Raw genomic sequence first — 24,534 nt, 5'->3', positions numbered from 1 at the left:
TGTGTGGCAGGTTGCAGAACACAGGGGGGGAATGGAAAGGGAACCTTTTTTGCCGGCTGTTCTAAATGAGTCCAAAAGCAATTGGCAAGGTGATCACAAACCAGGAGATGCACAACAAGGACTACAGGAACTATTGAGCAGGGAAGCACGCAGCTCTGAGAGACGACACTACAATGAGTAAGGGGAGACTGGGACAATATATACACGAGGCCGTGGGAAATACAGCGGGAACTAATCAGGGATAACGAGACAAGGGAAGATAAACTCAATACAAGACACAGGCGACCAAAACTACCAAAATAAAACTGGAAGTAACCAATAAAAATGACTGAACACAGAGATGGAGACTCAACAGGAGACACAGGGAAGCTGGGGGTAAACGCAAACTCCAGGAATGAAAAATCAAAGAAGTACAACAGAAAGAAGACTGCAAGAGGAGGTGAGGGTAAAACCTGAGAATAGAAACACCAAGCAAACCAAGAAACATATAGAAAATGTAAATAAACAAAACTCAAAGCCACCTTGACAAATAAAGCTGACTGGCTTGTTATCAGAATACCTTATTCAGCTTTTTGAGTCAGGACCAGACAGATATGTGATCCAGATGGAGGCTCAGAGCGAAGTGAAGTAAAACCACAGTTAAAGTTTTAAAAACATTCATTAAAGTTAATTCTTCTGGTTCTACTTACAAGTTTATCTTATACATTTTTCTTACTGGCAGTGAATCGATTGTTGGCCACGCAAAATAAAAGCACTGCTGGATTGTAATAGGTGATCTCAGTGAAACCATATACAGTCAGTGTCAGTTGGATACGGAAGGGAAGAGAGAGATTGAAGGGAAGGGAGATTATGAGAGAGGCAGAAGTAAAGGAAAGATGCGTTACACTGCAGTGCAATATGGAGGCGAAGCAGAAAGGGTAGCCGAGCAGGGATTTGGTGCAAGTAAGTGGGGAGGGGGATAAATGAGAGAAAGCAATAACGTGTCAGAAGAAGATGGGGAACAGAGTGAGAGGTGTTTGGATGTGGACCAGAGGAGGAGAGGAGCAAGAAGGACAAAGTCAGCACAGTGTGAGGAGGAGGTCGAGAGGAACGGAGGTGAGATGGCCGGAAGCAGAACTGCAGCGCTGCATTTTCAAACATGCTTTGCAAGTCATACTGATGAAACCTGGTGTCATGTTCACAGCTGGTTACATCTGTGTTTGACACGTCACGGTGTCACGTGTTGTTCATGCAGACTCATGCTCACGCTGTCAGGCTTTGTGGGAACTTAAATACCTGTAATGACAAGTCTTTGAAGTAATCTGTGGCTCAACCTGTTCAATATAACAACCAGCAAAAATCCCACCTGCACTTAATCATTTTCTGAGGGTGTGTTTGTGAGAAAAGCAGTTACTTAAAATAAAAGAGAGTTTCCTGTGTCATGTGACACACGGTGAAGATCTTTGTCTGCTATCTTATCTGCAAAAAAGGATAAAATATCCTCATCTGGACACGTTTGAATTCAGTATGGTGATGGTTTTTGTCAGGTTAGATAAAACTGAATAGGTTGGTCATTAAAACAAGAAGATATTTGTCACGTGGCACAGTAATCAAATATAATGATCCTCGAGTGGTTAGGCAGCGGGGAGGGAAACCTCTTTAACTCTGTGAGAAAACCGGTGTTTCTGTTTCATGTATTGAAATTTAATGTGTTGTTTTATGGGCAATAAATTGCATTTTTAATTGAAAGTTAGGAGCGATTAGCAGCCAGAAGTGCACTGATGTGCTGTAATTCTTAGTGCAGGTATCACTTTTCTTCATCTGTTCAGAGATGTGCATATCTCGGTTATCATGAGCAGTTACTGTCACCTCTATCAGCTCAATTTCAATTCAGTTCAGTTTTATTTATATAGCAGCAAATCATAACAACCATTTCCTCAAGGCGCTTTGTATTGTAAATTAAAGGCGCTACAATGATAAAGGCATTTGAATGTGACTGGAGTAGCAGAGGGATGACTGCATTTTATTTGATTTACAGATTGATGGATTCCTCTATTACAGCAGCAGAAGTAATAAACAATACTATGCTCAATACAGCAGAATAGTGCCATAAAATAGAGTAAATATCTCAAAAGGAACCACATAAAAAAAAAAAAAAAAAAAAAATTAAAAGAGCAAAAAGCTCAATAAAATGCAGTGATGCTTAGTAGAAATAGAATAGAGCTGAAGCAATAATAAATTTGGCTATAAAGGCCGTCATGCTGGGGATTCTGTGATAAAGCAGTAAAGAGGAGTCCTGTGGGACAGCAACACCTTCATATGTTTGTGGCAGTGGCGCTAAACATACAGGATCAATAGGACGACCGATTTTTGCTGTGTCAACAGGTAGCATCCCCCCCACCCCCCACCCCTCAGTTGCATGTAGTGCAGTGAACTCTGCTAAATAGATCAATAGATGGTGAATCAAATCAAAAACGTGGAATATGAATTGAAACAATGCAATTATTCAGAAATCTCAAACTTTTTTTTTTTACAGTAGAAAGTAGACACGGTGAGACGTATCGTGGCAGCGACACGACTCAGAAAAATGTGCAGCATCCCGTCTTTATCAAAGGTTTACAAATGACAGCATTCTGTTTTTATGCTCTATTTTCTGTGTCCTGTTTTTTTTTGAACTGGGGTTGTATGTATGATTAGCTCTCTTGAGTTATTATGGATGAGACTGAAACATCATCCACAGTCTGTGTATCCTCATAACTTTTATGGTCTCTTGAATACTTTGTGGTCCCCTTATTGGAGAATTGGCATCACAAGCAAAACATTGTTTCTTAAACAATGGAATTAAATCAAAGGTTGTGCATGTTAACATCAGTGCAAGCTTAAACTGACAACACAGGTGTAAAACTGAGCCCGTGCAGTCCCCCCCGGCCTTTATTCCAGCACCAGTCGAGCCGCAGATAAGATGGATGTGATTATTTGTTAGAACAGTAGAGCCCCTTGTTATCCTTCTCTCATACATGTATAATGCTCTAGTTTTGAGTTAGTGTGGTAGGATTTCATGACTGTTTGAGTTTTGGTACACATCCTTCTTTGTGTTTTTGTTCCCGGCAGCTGGTTGGACTTGGTGGAATGTTTCCATGCTGAATATGTGACTCAGTGTACTGTGACTGGGTCACTTCCTGCTTGTTTTCTATTTTTCTCCTTTTAGTTATCTGTGTGGATGTTTTACATATTCTTTCTTCCTGAGTAGCAGATAAACCTTTTGTTACTCGTCGAGTTCAGCGCAGCGGTAAAACGGCCTCAAAGTTCCAAGAACCCATCAAGGTTGTTTAGTTGCAGCATTCCTCGCTTTTAGCTCTTCCCGTCTTTTTGTCTGGCTCTATTTTGCTTTGTGACGGCGAATGTGTGCAACAGACAAAAGATCCATTCAGTCGCTCTGCAGAGAGAAACACTGATTGATAACTCGGCACCAAGACAGCTACAGACTGTTGCAGGAGATGAGAGCGAAGCAGGGACTGTCTGAAAAAGAGAAACATTTGTTTTCTGTGACAGTGTTTGTTTTTGTTTGTTTGTTTGTTTTCCACAATGAGCCAACAAATCATAGATGCAGGATGTGTAACATGTAATGCAATCGTGCTGTTGGTTGTTGGTAAGTTTTAGTTATTTTTCTTGGCTGTATGTGGATCTCTGATGGCGTTTGGTGGGATGGTCCAAAGAAACTGATCGTATACATTCATCTATGAATTTTCTAATGTTTAATAGAAATTCCGTTTACGAAGGAAAAAACAAATTAGTCCTTATTTTGGAGCAAATTCAACTTTTCAACATGTTTTTTTTTTTCTTTTTGTTTGTTTGTTTTTTTTTTCTTTATCGGACCTGACTGGTGATTCTACACATGTAGTTCTTAGTAACTGCAGTAAAACTACAGCTATGGTTGCTTTCCCCATTCATTTAAATTGGCTGCAGAGGCAGTACAGGTATAGGTGGTGTACAGCAGCTCCTTTCAGTTCATTCTTTGTACCGTTTTGTATGAGCAGGGTGCTTTATTTTCAATTGTTCTGCATCCTCCAGCCATTTAATTATACTTCTAAGACATTAAATTATTCATTTAATACGTTTTTTCTTTCTTAAAAAATATGTGTGTGTGTGTGTGTGTGTGTGTGTATATACTAAAGATGTGAATTTGAGTTTGTTTTTACGTTTTTAAGCAGTTTTGATACAGGCCAGTTTAAATTCGACGTTTTATTATTTTTTCTGAATCTGCCTGAATCTGTTGTCTGTCTTGACTTCTTCACTGAAACAAGTTGTCACCTGCTTGTGTTTTATTGCAATAAATATGTGTCTGGCTGTGCGTGGACTTCATCCATCATCATAATTGCTGTTGCGTCTGGCTGTGCTGTCTCTGCCCGTCGAGGGTGTGCCGTCACTCGGATGCACCCCTCCTGGGCTTAGACTCATTCCTGGAAGTACAGCCCCGATGATTTAAGAGGGAGGATGTCCTTTGTTACAGCTTTGCTTTCCTTTTCCTCTCGTGTTTCATAAATAGGTCAGTTTCCCACCCTAGTTAGCATCTAAGCTATGCTGTTAATGCTTTCAGAGGAACCCATTAACGACGTAGTTGTGGAGAAAGATAATAATGGAATTGATTTTTTTTTAACAAGAACCTTTTACTAATCCGTAGTTATCAGAGTGTCAGAGACCAAAAATCGTCTTTTTTTTGTTCTCCATCGTTATCACATTATTGATTAACTGTTTCATGGCGAAAAAAACCTCTAAAAATACGGCAGTACAGCTCCTTCCTCACACGATCCTGAGTGTTTGTCACGGTACTGGGTCACGGACTCAGTGCTTTGTGTTTATTGGTGATTCTAGCTATAATTATGGTTTTCTGCTAATGTTACGTCTTTAGTCCTTGGGTTGTGGTTTCTGTTTTGTATCATCTCTGCGGTTCAGGTTCCTGTGTTTCCACGTCTTAGTGTCTAGTCTGCGTCTTAGTTTCCTGTTTTACTTTGGTAGTCCTTGTCCCATGGTTATGGTTTCAGTTCTGCCTCCCCGTGTCTCGTCATTATCCCAGCAGTGTTTCCCTCCTGTCTCCCATTCCCTGATTACACCAGTATGTATTTAAGCCCTGTGTTTTTCCCTGCCCGTTGTCGTGTCCTCTGCGTTAGTTGTGTATTGGATTACCCCAGAAATTAAAGCTGTCCTCAAGCAGAAGAGGAGGGCCTTCAAATCCAAAGACAAAGAGGAGTTGAAAAGGGTGCAGAGAGAGTTGAGGGGACTGATAAGGAATGGGAAGGACAGCTACAGGCAGAAGATGGAGAACCAGCTTCAGCAAAACAACGTTGGTGAAGTCTGGAGAGGCCTCAGAACCATCTCAGGCCACAAACAGCAGAACTCTCTGCCTGGGAGGGATGTGAGATGGGCAAATGAACTGAATCATTTCTTCAACAGATTTGATTCAACCATGAGACAGTCTACAACATCGGCTGCAGACTCACCCACCCCCACTGCTGCTGTTCCACCTCTGACACCTCAGACACTTCACACCTCCTCTATTCACCCTGCTCACTCCCCCCCACCCCCAACAACAGCATCCAATACACACTCAACACAAGGCTCCAGCCTGTCTCTCTCAACCACCCAGGTTAGGAGGGAACTGAGGAGGATTAATGGCAAGAAGGCAGCGGGCCCAGATGGCATCAGCTCGAGGGTCGTCAGGTCCTGCGCGGACCAACTGTGTGGGGTGATGGAGCACCTCTTCAACCTGAGCCTGAGGTTGGGAAGAGTCCCACAGCTCTGGAAAACCTCCTGTGTTGTACCAGTGCCAAAGACTTCACGCCCCAAGGACCTCAACAGCTACAGGCCGGTGGCTCTGACATCCCACCTGATGAAGACCCTGGAGCGGTTGGTCCTGGCTCAGCTTCGGCGCCTAACAAGCTCATCACTGGACCCACTTCAGTTTGCCTACCAGCCTGGCATTGGCGCGGATGATGCCGTCATTCACCTCCTACATCGTTCCCTCGCTCACCTGGAGACCGCTGGAAGCACTGTGAGAATCATGTTCTTTGATTTCTCCAGTGCCTTCAACACTATTCTTCCCTCGGTTCTGAAGGACAAGCTGGAGAACTCTGGAGTGGACCATCACCTCACTACCTGGATTTTGGACTACCTCACCGACTGACCACAGTATGTGAGGACTCAGGGCTGTGTGTCGGACAGGGTCGTCTGCAGTACGGGGGCCCCACAGGGAACGGTTCTGGCTCCGTTCCTCTTCACCATCTACACTGCAGACTTCTCCCACAATTCCACCCAGTGCTTCCTGCAGAAGTTCTCTGATGACTCTGCAATAGTCGGCCTCATCACTGATGGGGACGACAAGGAGTACAGAGGACTGACTCAAGACTTTGTGGACTGGTGCCAGCTGAACTACCTCCAGATCAACGCCAGTAAAACCAAGGAGCTGGTGGTAGACTTCCGCAGGCACAAGCATTCTCCACTGCAACCACTGAACATCCAGGGTATGGACATTGAGGCTGTGGACAGCTACAGGTACCTTGGTGTTCATCTGAACAACAGACTGGACTGGACTCATAACTCAGACGCCCTCTACAGGAAAGGGCAGAGCAGGTTGTACCTGCTGCGGAGACTCAGGTCATTTGGGGTGGAGGGCCCACTCCTGAAGACCTTCTATGACTCTGTGGTGGCTTCTGCTATCTTTTATGGTGTGGTCTGCTGGGGCGGCAGCATCTCTGCTGGGGACAGGAAGAGACTGAACAGGGTGATCCGAAGGGCCAGCTCTGTTCTAGGATGCCCTCTGGACCCAGTGGAGGTGGTGAGTGACAGGAGAATGGCGGCTAAGCTGTCATCCCTGTTGGACAACGTCTCCCACCCCATGCAGCAGACTGTGACAGCACTGAGCAGCTCCTTCAGTGGGAGACTGCGGCACCCACGGTGTGGGACGGAGAGATTTCGCAGGTCTTTCCTCCCCACTGCTGTCAGACTCCACAACAAAGACTTTAACTGAACAAACACACACATCCACACATGTGCAATAACACTAAGTGCAATAATCTTTTCTGGCATCGTTGTATTTTTACTCAGTTGTATATAGCATTCGTATTCTATTTTTATCTTATTGTATATTTTTATTCTATTTTATTCTACTGTATATAGTATATTATTTTATTCTATTCTGTACAGCTGTGTACTGTATTTATTCTTATTGTATTCTAATTTTTGCGTCATAACTTTTGCACTGTCCACTTCCTGCTGTGACAAAACAAATTTCCCACGTGTGGGACTAATAAAGGTTATCTTATCTTATCTTATCTTATCTTATCTTATCAGTCCATGGGTGTAACTTTGTGCTGAACATTGGGGGGGGGGGGGATCAAGATCTCTGTCTAAATAAATAAATCTGGGTAAATTCCCAGATGATTAAACATGCAGCTATTTAGCTCGTAATACCTGAAATGAGTAAAGAAAATCAACAGCCTACTTATGCAAGATAATTCATCGTTTTATTGGGGGGGTTATAATGGCTGTGTCTGATTATTGTGGGGGTCATAACTCCCCTAACCCCCCTGGAAATTACGCCCCTGCCTCAGTCGTCATGTTTTGTCAGGTTATGTCACGCCACGTCATGAACTCCTAGTTTAGATCATCCTTCCTAGTTTGAATGTTGTTTTTTTGTTTCTAGTGCTCGTCTTGTGTTTCTTTTTCATTTGCTGCCGGTGAATAAAAACTGTCGCCTTGAGTTAAATATTCCGTCTTGAGTCCTGCGCGTGGGTCCAACCACTGCCTGCCACACAGCTCACGGTGACAGTGTTACTGTCAAAGCGGGCAGTTGTTTCTTTAAGCCACCATTCAATTTATTTGACTTGTCTTTAATTCCTATTTTATTACAGTAAATATCAGGGATGCTGTTGAGTTTTATCCAGTCTGAACACTGAAACATGATCATGAAGTTACAGGAAGTCTTTGGTGCCCTCAGCAGATTTGGCATTTAGTTATGTTTACTCTGCTGCAGGACTTTGGTTAGGTCTCAGTACTAAAAGGCAACTATGTTCGTCAGCAAATTTACCTGTTGGAACGTTTAGCTAAATGATGCTAAAACACTGCACAGTATAGGAAAATAGCACTGTGGGTATAAAATGCTGTGAATCTGAAGGTGCTGTGTTTATTTTGTCTTGTGTATTTTCAGGCTCATGACAGATTTGGAGACTAGTTGAGTGAATAAAAACACTAACAATCCGATGCTGCTGATTTCAGAATGATATTCTGGTCTCCTCATCAGGTTTAACGGGGTTTAGACTGTTTAAGCATCAACAGTAGGACGTCCTGAGAGAGCTCGACCTTTCTGGATGAATTCAGGTTCTTATGTAAGCAGGTATTGTGTTGGAAGTAAAGAGAGACGAAGAAAAGAAATACTTTCTCATGCTGCCCCTCGTGGAGCAGGGCTCTGATTGGGTGGCATTGTAGCTAGGGTTTCTGATGTTGCATGGGAAATGGATTTCGATTGGCCAAACACAGCCTCTTTGTTCTTCTTAACCCGTTATCTGATCAGATGTGCTGCAATCTGGTAATAACACAGAATTCAGTCATGCTGCTGCTGCTGGCTTGTGTGAGGCTGGTTGTGCATGTTTTCTTAAGAAAAGTGTGCAGAAGCTTTCTCTGCACTGTATTGTGCTCTTTGTTGCAAAGGCTGCATAAAGGCTGATCAGTTTTAGATTAACTTTTTCACTTGTAGGACCGTTATTTATATTTGTCGGGGTGGAACTGTTGCAGTTATGTAACTGCATGGGTATGGGTGCCCCATAGAAATGCCAAAAAGATAAATGTGGTGGTTAATGCAGCATAATGGGCATTCACTGGACGTATTCACTGTTCACTCTGTCATTTCTGCGTGTGCCTGAATAGCTGAATAGCTTGGCAGCCTGCATACATTTGTCAATCTCTTAAGAGGCAGTTTTGAGACAAGCGTCACACAGCGCCGTTTCATTGCTGCTGATTGATGTAGCATAAATATCACGCTGTAGATTTAAAAAGGCTTAACTTGTGGGTCTGTGCCTAGATGTCTTCACAACCTAGCTGTTGATACTTCAATTTTTAAATGATTTTCATAAAGACACATGCATTAAATTAATGTAAGAAATTTTATATCATTTGCTTTTAACTGATTCTGTCAGTTTAAAACAAATTTCCACAGTAAATTGGATTTGCAAAAAATTAATTGCTGTATGAATGAAAGGTGAAACGTGGCTTGTAGTGAAAAATGCTTTGACATAATGTTTTTCCTCATAGCTGTTTTGTCAGTATCAGTCATCCCTGCAAACACTTTAATCCTCAGATTGTCTTTATTAATCATCAAAAGGAAACATATTTGTCACAGTTTTTCAGAAATTGATATCTGTAAAATCACTAAAGGATCGAGGAAAGCAGTGAGACTGTGGACTGTCATCTTGCACAGTCAAAGCAGATGATGTCACACTCGGTTACCTGGCTCATGAGGTGACGGTTATAAACAACAACCAGGATGTTGTGTGAAAAGTCCCCAGTGAACACAGCAGAGAGGCCAAGTGTGTTTGTGTTGCAAAGCAATAGATAATTGTTATTATTTGATTTTATTTTTGGTTTAACAGGCAGAGGCCCCTTTGACCAGTTAAATATAAACGCTCTTTAAGCTCACGTAAAAGTAGCTATTCAGTGTTTTAAGATAATGAGCAGCTTTTATTTTCCTTAGCATGAACTCTGATGTGAAAACTACAGTAAGCTACAATCAAAATCTCACTGGTGAAAGTCCAACAAGTGTCTTTAATCAAATTATGTTTATCACAAATTAAACGTGAAGAATAATGTGATTTCACCACCACCCAAACAGAATCTGTCTGCATGCAGTTCATATATTTCACCACAATCTTTGCTGGTTTCTTGTAAGTTGCAGACGATCAATAACAGCTGCAGCAGGCAGGGGTGAGTCTAAAAAGGGACACGGCGGTTTTTACTAATTATTTTGCACCTTTTAGATTATTAAACAGAAAATGTAATAGAAGTACAATTATTGCTTCAGCTACTCAGCAGTATGTAAAATGAGTTTAGTTTTGTTCAGAGACTAGATTAACCCACAAAGTTGGCGACAGTGGGAAGGAAGAACTCCCTTTTTAACAGGAAGAAATCTGGGAAAAACCAGGCTTAGAAGACTGATATATTTCATCACCGCTGCTTTCAGCAGTGAAATCCTGTTGTTATATGATGAACGCCTGCCTCCAAAGCAGACAACCCCAACTAAACCTGAGACCCTCCATCTTTTTGTTTTTAGAACTGAACAGGCTTCTTGTTTGAGAGATGAAATGTCTTCACACACGTGCAGAAGTCCAGGCACAGTCTTTTTCACACTCTTAGGAGTAGAAAAGAGATTCCTCACATGAATAGATCAATACTCACATGGGCTGCTCTCCTAAAGTTCATCATCTTCACAAGAATTCACAGCAACAGGTGATATGAACGAGACAGCTGTCTAATCTGAAGACACATTACAGTCTCGCCTACCTAACCCTGCAGATTATCTCATAAAACCAACTGGCTTTCCCTAACCTTGCCTGGAGTCTTTAACTGCGCATAGAGTCATTAATGTGACTCTGCTAACAGGAACCAGTGACAGCCTCAGATACATTGAAGGCTTCTTGGACCTGATACGTATATTATATGCAGAGATATGTGGAGTCTCGGAAGAAAGGAGCAGATTCTATGATGTTGTATACTTCACTTACCTTTCTGTTCCACATGAGCGTTTGTATTCAACACTTAAAGAGAATACGCTGCAAGAAGATTAGACTTATTCTTTGGTGGTTTGTTGCGTCAGGTGTCTTTGTGTCGTCTCTGTTATGTAACAACAGGACATCATGTTGCTAAGCGTAGTAGTAATGAGATGTCAGGCTTCTGATTCTTACCACACAAACAAAACAAAATGCACTTTTCTGTTTGAAACGCACATAAAAGTGCATGATGAGTGTGTTTCATACGATACGCCGATTGAAAATCGTTCTTATATTAGTCCGTCAAGAAAAGGAAAATTACATGAAACTGTTTATGATAAAATGAAAAGCTGTGACGATTTTTAGTGCTGTAATGGTTTAGTTTAGGCTTTGGTTCAGAGCGGCAGCTAAGAAACGTCTTATTCTCTGTTTCAGTCGCTACAATTAATTTATGGCAAGTAGTCACAAAACAGGTATTTTTAATTAATGATGCCCTAAACAAACAACCGATGGTTTATATTTTCTGTCAGTCAGCTTCTTCTGATGGTCTGCGATTATAACTCGATTCAGTATCCTCGCTGTGATTTTTAAATGCAGTGAGGTGAACGTGGGCTCAGATCTTGGTCCATGTTGTTTGTTTACTTTGCTGTTTAATCCAGGAGGAATTTAAAGGCTTTTCCATCCTTCGCTATCACATGAAAGACAACTTTCCACCCAGGCAGGTGCAGGTTCACATTCACTGTGGGGGGTTTTCACACCGTGACGAACAATAGTTTCCTTCCTGCTATAATTTATCAGTTCAAGATACTTTTTTTTTTTTTGTGCCTGTCCCGTTTGGCTCTTTTGCCATCAGAATTGTTGTCTAAAGGCAAAGAAAGATGCCCAACGGATTTACTTTACCAAATTGACCATCCCAGCCTTGCCGTAATGGTCCATTTGATTCACCTTTTATTGTTTATTTTATTTTCACTTACTGAATACGGGACAGACTTGACTGGGAGAAAGAAAGAGGGAAAGAGAAACAGCTGAGAAGAGGGACGGGGGAGAAGGGCAAAAGACAAAAACCAACAGAACGGGCAGAGGAAAAAAAAAAAGTTCAAGATACTAAAAAAGAAAAGTCAGAAAATGTCATGATTTATACCTGCAGCACAGGTTAGTGGGAACCCATCACTTCTTTGTTCACAGCTTTGAGATAAATAGGTTGAGCTCCACTTGAGGTGAAATCCGAGTCCATCCCGACAGCAAATACCTCTGTTTAAAAGGTCAGATATCAAGAGAAGCATCACAGTTATTGCAGTGCCACCAAGTAAACCTGTCGCACAGTGCGAACACGTAGCTGTAGAGCTGCTGTGTGTCTTTGCCTCCATCGTGATCGTGACGCTCTCACCAGCATTTATATCTTCATCTTCTTATCCATGCAACTGTTAGCAGTGCAGCTTTCCAATATGCTAAAATGTGGCTTTTGCTTTTATCTTCAGATCTGATTTCCCACTTTTTTAGTCACAGGCGCACTTAATCTGAGATTGCGTACAGTACATATCAGTCTGGACTACACAAAGGATAGAAAGGTGGTTTATGAAACATTTCTACATAACTTGAGTAGAAAAATCCTATAAACAAATGATGGAGAAGCTTCCCAGTGTCTGAAATGATAAAGAGCATTAAAGCCTGTGTGAAATGTTGTTACTGCAAATAGAGCTGCATTTTACTTCCTCTGGGGAGGAAGTGGGAATCTGATGGAAAAATGACTTTCAGTGTATTTATTCACCTCAGTGCGGTGAGAATAGCATGAGGAAATACATCATTTTTGTGTAAATCTTCTGTAACGACACCTAATTTGGGAGTTACATGTATTGACATATAAAGACACCTTTATCTATAAAGTTTCATCAGCACGAACGCTGCTGGGCTGTAATTGAAAAATGACAGACTTGATGGAGTGCAAGGTAGTGCATACTTACCTGCAAACAAAAGCAAAGTAATATTTTTTTCCTTATTTGAAGATAAATTGCATGCTAGGTAAATGTGTGTTTGCACCAACAAATATAATCTGACAGCAAGAAGATGTGAGGGCCTCGTGGAGATTTGATCGTTTGAGGGGCAAGAGAAGGATGAAGGCTCAATCCTGTGTCTGTTATTTAGGGTGTGATGTGAATAAGGATGAGATCATAGTCCTGTTTAAGAGTCAGCTGTTTGGTGTGTTACTGGCTCTCACTGTTTCCACTGCATGTGTTTCTCTACAGCTACTGAAGCTGTTTTAATAGGATTACTTTACATTACTACAGTTTTATTAAATGTTTTGGGAGACTCGCTGATCATTGGTGGAAACAACTGTGCATTGTGTTTTGTAGTTCCAGAACTCTAATTTCTCTTTTTACTACATTTTAACAACAAGTATGGTTGCAGTGGAGGATGCTGTCGAGTTTTTGGAGTAACAAAACCACATTAGGACTATTAATTTGATCGTCTGTGCATGGTTTTTGACCTTTTGTAATGCAGCTCTGGTTTCCCGTTACCTTCTCCTGAAAGTCTGTCATGTGGGGAAGAAACAAAACATTGCTAATAGAAGTTTAATTTTTACTTATTAAACTGAAAGGGACAGACAAGCTTCTGTCACAGTGAAAAGAAAGAGACGGCAAAACCTAGAAGCTGATCACTAAAAGAGCAAGTCAAGAAGGTTAAATGATTAAAAACACCCTCCTCTTCACTGAGCAGGATTTAGCAGTCAGCAGCAGACTGCAGAGTCGCTCTGGCTCTCCTCCCTCTGGCCTTAAGTACTCCTGGTCTAATTGCAGACTACAGACATTTGCTCAGAAGGGAGGCTGAAGAGAAGAAAGCAAGACATGCAGGAACTACCCCTGAGCTCAACCAACCCAAAACAAAGAGACCATTGCAGAGCTGCTTTACACAGTGCTCACTGTTTTCATGCAGCAGACTTTGTTCTTACATTATGTCCTCTATTTTTCTCATGTCTAACATTAGTTAAGCTAGCAACAAAAAAAGAAGCTAGGTGTGTTTAGGCTTTACTAGAAGAAAAGTGGCTTGAGAACAAATAAACACACTCATCTGTTCCTGTTGTTTCATAAATTACTCGAACATTAAAGTTTAAACACAGTGTGAGCCCTGTTAGCTGTGTTAGGATGCTCCTGTTGCTGGGTGGATGCTTCCATTAAAGACTAAAAGTAAACACAGAATCTAAATTTTCAGTTATGGGGAGTTCATCAAGACTCTTGTTTGCTTTGGGAAAGGAAAACTTCAGTCACTGGTTTGTTATTGCTTTCCCTGGAGGGGCTTTACAGTGATTGGTTTTGGGACTTTGGGGTTAGCTGATCCCGTGTATTACAAGCTAATGAAAGCTCTGATGCTCCTTGAAGGATGAGGTTTTTGTAAATGATTGTGGTTTAAGCCATTCAATACTTTAACTGTACTTATATTGTATGGTATACAGTATTATGGTATGCTGTAAATACTATATGGTAACTTTACAGAAATATGTGATTTTTTTTTTTTGAACTTCTGTGCAAGATGTAACAACGCACTAACAGTAAGAGCTAAGTCTTCAGCTAAGAAAACCATATGTCGTTTATTTATTCATTAATCTGAGAGAACTGAAATGCAGTTTGTGAAGGGCAGGAGAAGATTTGTGCCTCAAGACACTGAAAGGGACATTTTAACGGTTTGTTTTACTCAAACTGAAAGCTCATTGCTGTGGTTTCCATTTGATCTCAACCATTCGGCCAAGAAATTGCTCAAGAAAGAAGAAACATCTATGGAATAGAAGTTGATTTATCACATTATACCTGGGCAGATTGTCCGTGGATATCTTGATGGTGTCGGATATGAGGACAGAATATCACCATAATATTGGTGGAGCTGCTAGTAAAAAGCATGCAGCTGGCTGCGGTACATAGGGTACCAAAGTCCTGGTACCCTAACTGCCTCTGATGTTACCTACTAACTGAAAACTCTGCTCTGATGTCCCATGTTTAACAAGGACACCAAACACCAATAAAACAGCCTTTTTTTTCCAGCTCTTTTTTTTTTTTTTTTTGTGGTCTAATAAGTTATGATTTTATCTAACACCGTTTCACTGGCTTTTTTTTACAACCTTGTAGCCTCAACCCCTGTGTGTGCATGTGCGCGTGCGTGTATTTGCCTGCTTTCCTAACTTCTTTTGTCTTTGTGTTTTCCAGATGTATCACTCTGACCATGGTGTAGACTTCCCTGACCTCTCCTTCCAAATCCCTGGCTGCCCTGCAGAGAGAGGCCCAGCAAACAGAGTGTGAATACAACTGCCAACACACCTCGTTTCAGCCTCCCCCCCCTCACCCGTACAGGGCCTCGCTCAGCTGCTGCAGCTCCAGTCCCTCCCTCGCTCCTCATAGGCCATGGACAGCCCTCCTAAACTGTCTGGTGAGACGCTGATTGTGCACCACATTCCCCTGGTGCACTGTCAGGTGTCGAGTAGGCGGCAGGGTGGCTGCGGGAGCTCAATGAAGAGGACCAACCCTTTTAGCCCACCAGAGAACCTGGGCTTGAGTCGCACCACTTCCCTTCCGGAGAGAGACGTCCTCCAGAGAGAAGCTCTCCTCTACAGCAGCCTGATCCAGACCTCTAGTGGCTCCTGGTCCTCCCACAATGGAGGAAGAGAAAGAAAGGGTGGCGGGAGAGGCGGCAGCACAGCCAGCGATGATTCATCATTTGCCTCGAGCAATTCGGAGGACCAGCTGATTACAGCGCACACATTACCCAGAGCCAAACCGAGGAACAGGAATCCATTCCGTCAAAATCCTTTTCTGCTGAATACCGAAGAGGACGAGGATGACGAAGGGGAAGAAGATGACGGTGACAACCTCAGTGGTTACCTTGAAGACTCTTCCTTTCACCTTCACAGTGACGCTCACTCTGCTCTCAGTGACGGTTTGACTTCCTTCCATTTGCACGACCTTGGTTTTGCTCCCCAGCCCTTCCTCCTTCACAGCTCAGTGGGAGGAAGTAGTGGGGAGTCCCTGAGAGGTGGCGCCTCGGATCTTTCAAACCACCTAGCAGACCTCGAAATTTTGGAACTTGCCAGTCAACGGCGCCATGGAAGCAGTGGCTCCAACATGTCGATGGACTGCGGAGATCAAGATTGGGGTGATGACGACGAAGAAGACGAAGATCATCCGATGAGGTGTGGGAGAAGCAGCAAGACAGGCTCCTACTCTTCCAGCTCTTCCACCCAGCACTGCTCCTGCTGTACTCTCTCCCAGAATTACCCTCGGCACTTCCCCGAGGCGTTCTCCGAGCCGTTCTTAGAGTGCCAGCAAGGCTACGGCAGCGACTCCTCCTGCAACAGCTCCGATGGTGTGCTCGTCAACTTCAGTGCCATCTACAACAAGATGAACAACAGCGTCCCAGAGAAGCCACCAGTGTCCGGTCCCACCAACCTCAACAGCTCCACCGACCACTCCTGCACCTCATCTGCTTCCGATCTACCAGGAAACCGAGACTCAACTGGAGGGGCTTTCTATTTGGACCTTCACACTTCTCCAACCGAACCTCCCCTATCTCAACAACTTGGAAACACATTCCCTCTCATCCGTGAACCACGCCTGTCCTCTTCCTCCACCTGTTCCTGCTCAGTGGAGCACCAGGGGGCTCTTGACCTCGATGCCAACTGCAACTCCTACCACCCTCCTCACGCAGGGTCCTCTGGCGACCTCGCTTCTTGTCTCCAGAGTCAGGCACGACTGGTCGTCGCCACCCAGAACTACTACAAACTGGTCACGTGCGACCTTTCGTCGCAGTCGTCCCCGAGTCCCGCGGGCTCCTCGGTTCACAGTTGCTCAGACGAACACAGCAAAGGCAGCCCCACCCCGACTCAGCCGAGTGAGTACTTCCTCTTCAGGCAGCAAGCTTACGAGGAAGGAGTGGAGGAAGAGGATGAAGAGGGAGAGACATCTAGGGTGAGTGGAGAATCCGGCCTCTGTAGTTTCAACAGTTCCTAATCCATTTCAGGATACACTGCATGCAAAGGTCCACACGAGAGTGGAAATGCAGTCCACTAGAAGTGCGACCAAAGGGTCAAAGTTCATCAGCTATTTTGTGATGTAAAATTGTAACACTGACAAAACTAAAATGTCACATTGGGTTCCATTTGATATAATATGATTATAATCGAATATGATCAGTGACAGTTTTGTTTTCCTATTTATTATGTGTAAAGGTAAATACACTGATTTACTGAATAACTGCAGCACTTAACTGTGAATAAGGATTTATGATGATAAAGAATCTATAATCCAAGTCGAATGTAAAAGATCTAGTCTTTGATTTATCCTCCACTGAATCTGTGTTTGATGTTTTTAGTTAAGTAAAGGTCAGTTTAATTACGTTACACAAACAAGTGATTATGATGTAATGTTTATTAATTGTCTCTCCCCTCCAACTGGTTGTGGCAGATAGCTGCACATTCTCAGTCTTGTTCTGCCGGAGGTTTCTAACTGTTAAAGGGAAGTTTTTCCTTCCCACTGTCGCCAAAGTGCTTGTTCATAGGGGGTCGTCTGATTGTTGGGGTTGTAAAGGCTTTGAACTTATAATATGAAGCACTTCGCGGTGACTGTTGTTGTTATTTATGTAGCTAAAACTAAATTGGTCAGTGAAGCAAGACCAAATCAACAACAGAGACAGAAATTACATCTGACTCAACAGAAAAGGCAAAATGGGGAGAAGAAACATAAAGAGCTCCTAAACTGTAAATTAAACTGAAACAGTGAAACCTTTAAATAGCAGTAACACTGGTATTAGTCTGGCACTGGCTCGTTTTAGACACTAGCCACCGTCTGCAGTTATCTGCTCATGTCTGAGGATTATTTTAGCACTTATGTAGACTGAAGGGTATTAATATCAGACACAGTGCCACTGCCACTGTGTCAAAGCAAATCTGGATTAGTCAGTTTAAGCCTTTGGTTTGGTTTTAATTTGACCTCTTAACCACAGCTAGTAATGTGTTTTATTTTATAATCTCTTGGAAAAAGTTTAACTTTCAGTCTTTTCTTTTCATATTCCTCGTTATTCAGCAGGATGATGATGATGATGATGATAATGACAATGATGAGGATGAGGAGAAGAGGAAGAATCAGCAGGGAGCTAAAGCTGGTCCTGTGATTGAAGGCCAGGTGTATGTCAACATTTCTCCTCCTCTGTCTGGTCGGGGCGTTATTGGAGCGTCTGCAGGAAGCCGTCCACGTTCTCGCAGCTACGATCGCAACCTGGACAAGTCTCCGTCTCCACGGCTCTGCTCGCTGGAGCGGATGCTGAGCTGCCCCGTCCAGCTCAGCGAGGGCGCTGCCGCGACCCCACCTCCTCCTCCGAGGGTCACCTCCTTCGCAGAGATAGCTAGAAGCAAACGAAGAAATGGAGGAGCGGGTGGATCGCCCTCGGTGAAGGCTGCTTCAGACGCCGTCTCCTCTCACTCGCACTCCTCAGTGGACTTTTCTCCGATCCTGGAGCAGCGTGTCGAGGCTGACAGTCAGGCCCTGTCGCCTGTGCCCTTTACCAGATGTTACAGTCAAGGCAGCATAGAGCGACACCTGGAAGGGGGGAGAGAAACCCGGGCCAAGGCAGAAGGTACACCACCTCTTACACTGCACAACAACAGTGTAAACCTCATTTATTCCTTCATTTAGGTTGCAAAGGGACAGAAGAGCTTAAACTGACAGTTTTTACACTTAGAGAATTTCCCATCTACATATCCGCCTCGAGCACATTAGCATTCATTTGTTCTCCTTCTGTCTACCTAATGAATGGAAGATACATAGTTTCCTTTGAACTAGGGCTGCTCAATTAATCGAATTTTAATCACGATTACGATCTGGGCTTTCAACGATCATTAAAAATGACTGAGCCGATTATTAGCCCCTCCTTCATTTATCCGCGACACCTTAAAGGCCGGTCCGTGAAAATATTGTCGGGCATAAACCGGTCCGTGGCGCAAAAAAGGTTGGAGACCGCTGATTAAGAGGACCCGAGGGAAGCGTGGAAAGCTAAGCAGAAATTATTTGGAGAGGAGAGTGACTGCTGTTGGTTGAAAAGAGTTTAAAAAAAAAAAAACTTCAGTGGTGTTGCACACTATTTTATATTATTTTTTAAAGTCATTGAAGCCGGTCAGAGCAGCACGCTCCGTTTTGTGTAACTATTTTTAAATCCCTGTAGAACCTGAACCGTGTAAGCTAGCGCAATAATTTGTTTTGCATGTGAAACCGGAGGAGTTGTACTTACATCTGATGCCATCAGCTTGTCCTCGGTCACGGTTTCCTTCCACATAAAGCTTTGCAAAAATTGCATAAAAAGCGCTTGCAGGAACAAAAACATAATATTCCAGAAACACGCTTTGCCGATCCGATCAGCTGTTCGTAACACTTCCCACAGTGAAACAGACGTCGGCGCGAACTATCACATGTCGGCCATTTCCTCCCCGAAACCGGAAGTGACGTCATTTTCGCGGAAATGTAGTTTTTTACTTGTAGGCCTTAAAAGCCTATACTGGTCATGTTTGACTTTTCTGAATAGTTTCTGGGATGCTTAGAACTCGAATTGCACAGCTGGAAATAGTTTATTTTGATGCACGTGCTGTTTTCTTTGCAAATTTGCATCATAGGATTGTTTTTTTGTTTTTCCTGCAGTATATAAAAATTGCTGTATCTCCAAAATAAAACTATGAAGACACTCAAAATAAATTTCCTGTTGTTGTAAACTATTTTTTGCAACTTTTTTGTATGTAAAGTTTTGAGGGATAAACCTCTTAAATTTCTCCAAGTAGAAATGTATGTAAAAAAAAAAAAAAAAAAAAAAAAAAAGATTTTCAATTTTTTTGTAGTTTATTGCACTTTTTTGCAATTAATGTAGTTACTATGGACTTAATGCATACACATTATTAAAATATGGGCTATAACAGTTGTATAGCAACTTGAAATGCTCCCACAAATGGCACTACAGCATGTAAAAAAATAATATAAGCTCTGGTGGACTTGGTTCTATAGTAGGTCTTAAAGGGTTAAATAAATATCGTCAAATAATCGAGATCTCAATTTCAGTGAAAATAATCGTGATTATCATTTTTGCCATAATCGAGCAGCCCTACTTTGAACTAATCTGGGCTCTGCAAACTCCAGTGGAAAGTATTTGGTTTGATAAAAGCTGATGTCACGCAATAATGACATATAAACGCAACATGTTTGGGAAGTTCCCCCTGCACCCTGAGCCAATAGCAGCATCACGAAGGTATGAATCATGTGATCAAGCCCTGACTGTGAGTTCGTTATAAGGGAAAGAAAGAAAGTTGTTTTAAAAATCAGAAACAGTTAAAACCTTTCATTCAATTGTAAATATGCTGACATTCTTACATACTTTATAGACTTACTTTAAACAGCAGATCATCAAATGTGAACAAATGTTGAGGTAATATCCCTCAGGTGTGGACAGGCATTTTGTTCGGCCGTGTTTTTTCACTTTTTGGGTGTAAGATTGCGCCCCTGAACAAGCAGGCTGATGCCTGTGTGTGTGTGTGTGTGTGTGTGTGTGTGTGTGCGCGCGCGCATGTTTAGACATCTTTGTGAGGACAGAAAATTGGCATCTTACTATACTTGTGGAGAAGCAACAGTCACTTATGGGGTTTAAAGGCATTTTTGAGGCTTAAAGGTGTTGTCAGGGTTGTTATTAGGTTATGGTTAGGTTTAGGGTTATTGAGATTCTGAGGTGTGTGTGTGTGTGTGTGTGTGTGTGTGTGTGTGTGTGTGTGTGTGCGTGCGCGCGCGCGCGCTCTGCTTTAGATGGAATGAAGGGTTGAAGTGGGCCAAGCGTGCTCAGAATAACAAACAGGTGAGAGAGGAGAGATAGATGCAGTGAAACACCCGCCCCCCACAGAGCTCTGCATCAGCTTGCTGAGCTGTGTGTGTGTGGCTTGTATATTTGCATATCCGTGCATGTTTGTGCCATCCTTCCTAAAACAAGTGCTCGTAGATAGAAACCTCTGTGTCATCGCTCTCAATCAATTCTATTTCTGAAACTTCTAATGAAGTTTGTGTTTGAATGTGATGCCTTTCAGCTCCCTTTCATTTGGCTTAACAGATCAGTTATTCTCAGAAACCTCAACACAAACCTCCATCTGTAGCACTGGATTATTTTCCAGAATTGAGAGATGTGAGGAATCTGACGGAGGAGTTTCTACTGGTGCCAAGTGTTTTTTGGCTTGTTGAACTTGAAATGGTACCCACATCACCTTCTCAGCCAACCTTAGTCACTTATGACTAAGATGTCACTGTACTCCTGCACAATCCTGTTTTGCCTTTGTTTGTGCCTGAAAACAGATCAATTCTGCTTAATTTGGATGTATTTAGCACAGTATGCTGGTTGTTACAAGTACACGTGGAGTTTTAGGCGTAATTCTTGCAGACTAAATCAGGAATTAAAAAAAAAAAAGATGGATTTGGAATCAATGAAAGCACTCTGTACTGTACAATTAGGTGGACAGAAATCATTTGAAGTTGAAACATCTGCATCTGTGAATGAAAATAAAGGAGAGTAAAGCCGTTAACATATCGCATTATGGAAAAGTTTTCAGCCAACCCTCATTCCTGTATATTTTGCAGGGATAAAAAGAAACGGGTGCAGATATAAGATGCATGGAAATACAGCATCAAGACAAAAATAGAGTTTGTACAATTCTAACAAGCTTGAAAGTCAATATTTGGTATGACCACGTTTATTCTCTCTCGGGCAAGTTCAGGAGTAGCTCTCCAAGCTTCTTGAAGGACATTCGGAGCTCTTCTTTGGATGTCGGCTGTTTTTTGCTCTGCTCTCTGTCGTGACACGGCTTCAGTAATGTTGACGTCCGGTCCCAGTGTTCTGTTTTGTGGTTTTCTCTCCAGGTATGCTTTGACCTGCCCTTTGGGTCCGTACGACCTGTTGCCACTGGTTTTCAGTCCAGTTCTTACCTCAGCCTTTTCTTCCAGTTTGCCTTCCTTAAGAACGGCTTCTTGACAGCCATCCTTTCACTGAGACCATTTCTGATGAGGCTTCAGTGAACAGTAGATGGATCGAGGCTCAAGGGCCAGATGCATCTCTCAGGTCCTGTTTCAGGTTTTTGCTGGATTTATTTCCTATTTCTTGAGGACATGATTTTCAGATGCTGTTCGTCTGCTGCGGATAGTTTCTTGTAAGCCTGCCACTTCTTCTTTTTTTGTCCTCTTCTTGTCCAGTTTCTTCAGATTGTGTAAAGACACGCCAGTTTCTCAGAGCTAATAACTTTTTGGGAATCAGCTTGTTGGTGCAAAAATACTTCAGACTGTGTTAACTTTTCAATTTTTTTAGATTGAACTGAGAAATGTGGTCAAATGATGTGTGTTTGCAACAGGCTGTTAGTAACAAAGTGCTTAAAGGTTTTTCTTCTTTCAGCTCCTCCTTTTAGGGATCGCCACAACAGCTCATCCTACACCTGACGTCCTCTGCTGTCACACCAGCCCTCTGCAATAAAGTGACTAAATATACAATTACAACACTGGTTCAGGCTCGAATGATTCATAAATGAGCATTAAGTAGCTTAACAAACAAAAAATCTAAAGAGAAACTAACTGAAAATTAGAGAAATAGAAGTGGAATGTCCAAAGAAAACTACCTGCAGAAAACCCAGAGAGCTAATGCTCATTTTTAAAAGATCACGAGTGTCCTTGGAAGCAAAAAAAGTAAAATGAGGGATGGGCCAAGACTTTTGTACAGTACTGTACACTAAATGGATAGACTGTGCATTAGATAACTGTCTGTACTTGGTAATTTAATGTTAAAATAAAGATTATTGTCAAAGAGTAGCACAAATACAGTGTTGGACTGAGGTGGATGGATGGATTTAAGTAAAATCAGAAAGTTTTCAGCCACTAACTCTGACTCGTTAGGGTTTCAGGTACTTTTAAACTGTGCAAGATAACTTATTTCTATGAATTAAGTCACTAACCCATCAGTTTCTGTACATATAAGAACAGTGACCGTCGTCAGCTCAGTCTCAGCTGCTCGCTGTTTGTCTGCTTAGGTAAATACACAAACACATGCTTGGGATTCCTGTGGAATAAGACCAAGGAGGGTAAAGAGCACTGGGAGAGTGATATCCCAGGAAGCCCCAGCTGTCGCCTTTTATAGTTGTAGACCGGCTGGCGTACGGAGAGAAATCAGCCTCAAATGTGTCACAGATGTGTGTGATTTGTGGGTATTCACAAATATGTGCTCTGATCTACACACGTTTGAAGACGCGTTACAAAAACATATTTGGAAACCTTCAGTGATCAGTACCTGTAGTAATGATGCACAAACGTTTGAGGTTTGATTGTTAAATGATGAGCTTCCGTTTGTGCATGCGCAGTTTTGAGGCACTTTTCACACAGATTCACAAATGTATGCTGCATTCAAGTGCTAGTGGAAAACTGGGTCATCCGAACATCATTTGAGGAACATAAAAAAATCTTTTTAATTTGGACTTGTATGATCTTTTAATAATTACAAACAGACTTCTGCCTTCGGCTGAGTGTTTAACAAGGTTTCTTGGAATTAAAGAGAAATGCTCTCTGGGTTTCGTCCTGCTCTGCTGCGCCATAATACATGAAAACATACGGCGTGCTACAACCAGCCTGTGGGCCGCACTTCAACTACATTTTTACATTAGAGCATTCAACACCGGAAGATCATCTAACAGCTGATTTTTCTGTTACGTTACAGCTAAATCACAATAATGAATATTGTCTTTACTTGAGGGTATAATTAAAATAGTCCTTGTAGACTTTTATGCACAAAACGGAAAGGTTGTATTTCTTTCCTTCTACCTGCAGGAACAACCTAGAACACGTCACCTCACCAGATTTACTGAGTATAGATGAAAGTAGTGATTGAAACAGATTGTATTTCACGTCTTTAAGCCCTTCAGCTGGGAAGTGAAACCGAGGATTTATTGATAATTTAGAAGGCGAGGGGAAATTTGGTAAAGGATCATCCCAAAGAATAGAGGCACGTTCCTCCCTTAGTTTGTAACATTGTGTCTATAAAGGCCGTGATAATTTAAGGCTGTAATGAAAGGCTGTGCAGAATCTCAGCACATATATTATTCATTAGACTTCACTTCAGTTAGCTGTGTTGTTTCACCGCAGTACAGTACAGGCTTCAGTAAAAGCCTCTGGGAGACAGCTTGCTCACTAATGATGCTAACATAAAGCAGAGAGCTGCAAAGGAAAAGCTTCGGCTGTCTAATGGATTCATCTGTGAAACAGGAGAAGAGCTGAAGAGAAAAACAGGCAGAGAGGAAGAAGAATGAAGTTGGGAGAGGCCAGTTAGCGAGAAAAGAAATGAGTCCAATTAGAAGGATGACAGAGCAGATCCAGAGTCGGAGAATGAGGGCTTCTCTTCTCCATCCCAGTGGGAGCTGAGTCCTGCTGGGTGTGTATTCCTCTCACTCCGCCCTCCCTTCCCCCCGCTTTCCACAGCAGCTTGTTGTCGCCCTCTGTGGCTGAGAAACAGCTACTGCACTCGGGTCAGGTGGCACTGGTGGGCCGGCCGTTGGGCGACAAACAGCTTGCGCAACCCCGCTGACGTCACACGTCACTGTCTGTCACCCAGTGCGCTGGATCTAGGAGCACACACACAAACACACACACTGCAGACAAAGGCTTCTCCTCGCTGCTGTGTCTCCTGACTTTCCCAGGTTTAGTCTGCATGTGTGTGTTTGTCTTTGTGTGTCTGTGTGAGTGAGTGAGTGAGTGTGTGTGGGCATGTGGGCCTGTGA

General features: G+C 42.6%; 1 protein-coding gene across 3 annotated transcripts in view; it reads left to right on the top strand.

Annotated features, from left to right (window-relative positions):
* rusc2 (RUN and SH3 domain containing 2) overlaps window positions 1-24,534 on the top strand; it is a 42,186-nt gene that overhangs the window by 5,585 nt on the left and 12,067 nt on the right. For all 3 annotated transcript variants that reach the window (XM_085367564.1, XM_085367563.1, XM_085367562.1), the window contains exons 2-3: window positions 14,927-16,681; window positions 17,798-18,344. In XM_085367564.1, the coding sequence (XP_085223690.1) occupies window positions 15,122-16,681; window positions 17,798-18,344 (2,107 nt within the window). In that variant the 5' untranslated portion in view covers window positions 14,927-15,121. The remainder of the gene's footprint in view (window positions 1-14,926; window positions 16,682-17,797; window positions 18,345-24,534) is intronic.

The sequence above is a fragment of the Diplotaxodon limnothrissa genome, linkage group LG12 (assembly GCF_057381915.1).
Source record: "Diplotaxodon limnothrissa isolate DT_005_m linkage group LG12, D_limnothrissa_male_GT1.1, whole genome shotgun sequence".
NCBI classification, from domain to species: Eukaryota; Metazoa; Chordata; class Actinopteri; order Cichliformes; family Cichlidae; genus Diplotaxodon; species Diplotaxodon limnothrissa.
Note: the sequence above shows the minus strand (reverse complement) of the source record. Positions and strands in the feature narration are given on the sequence as shown.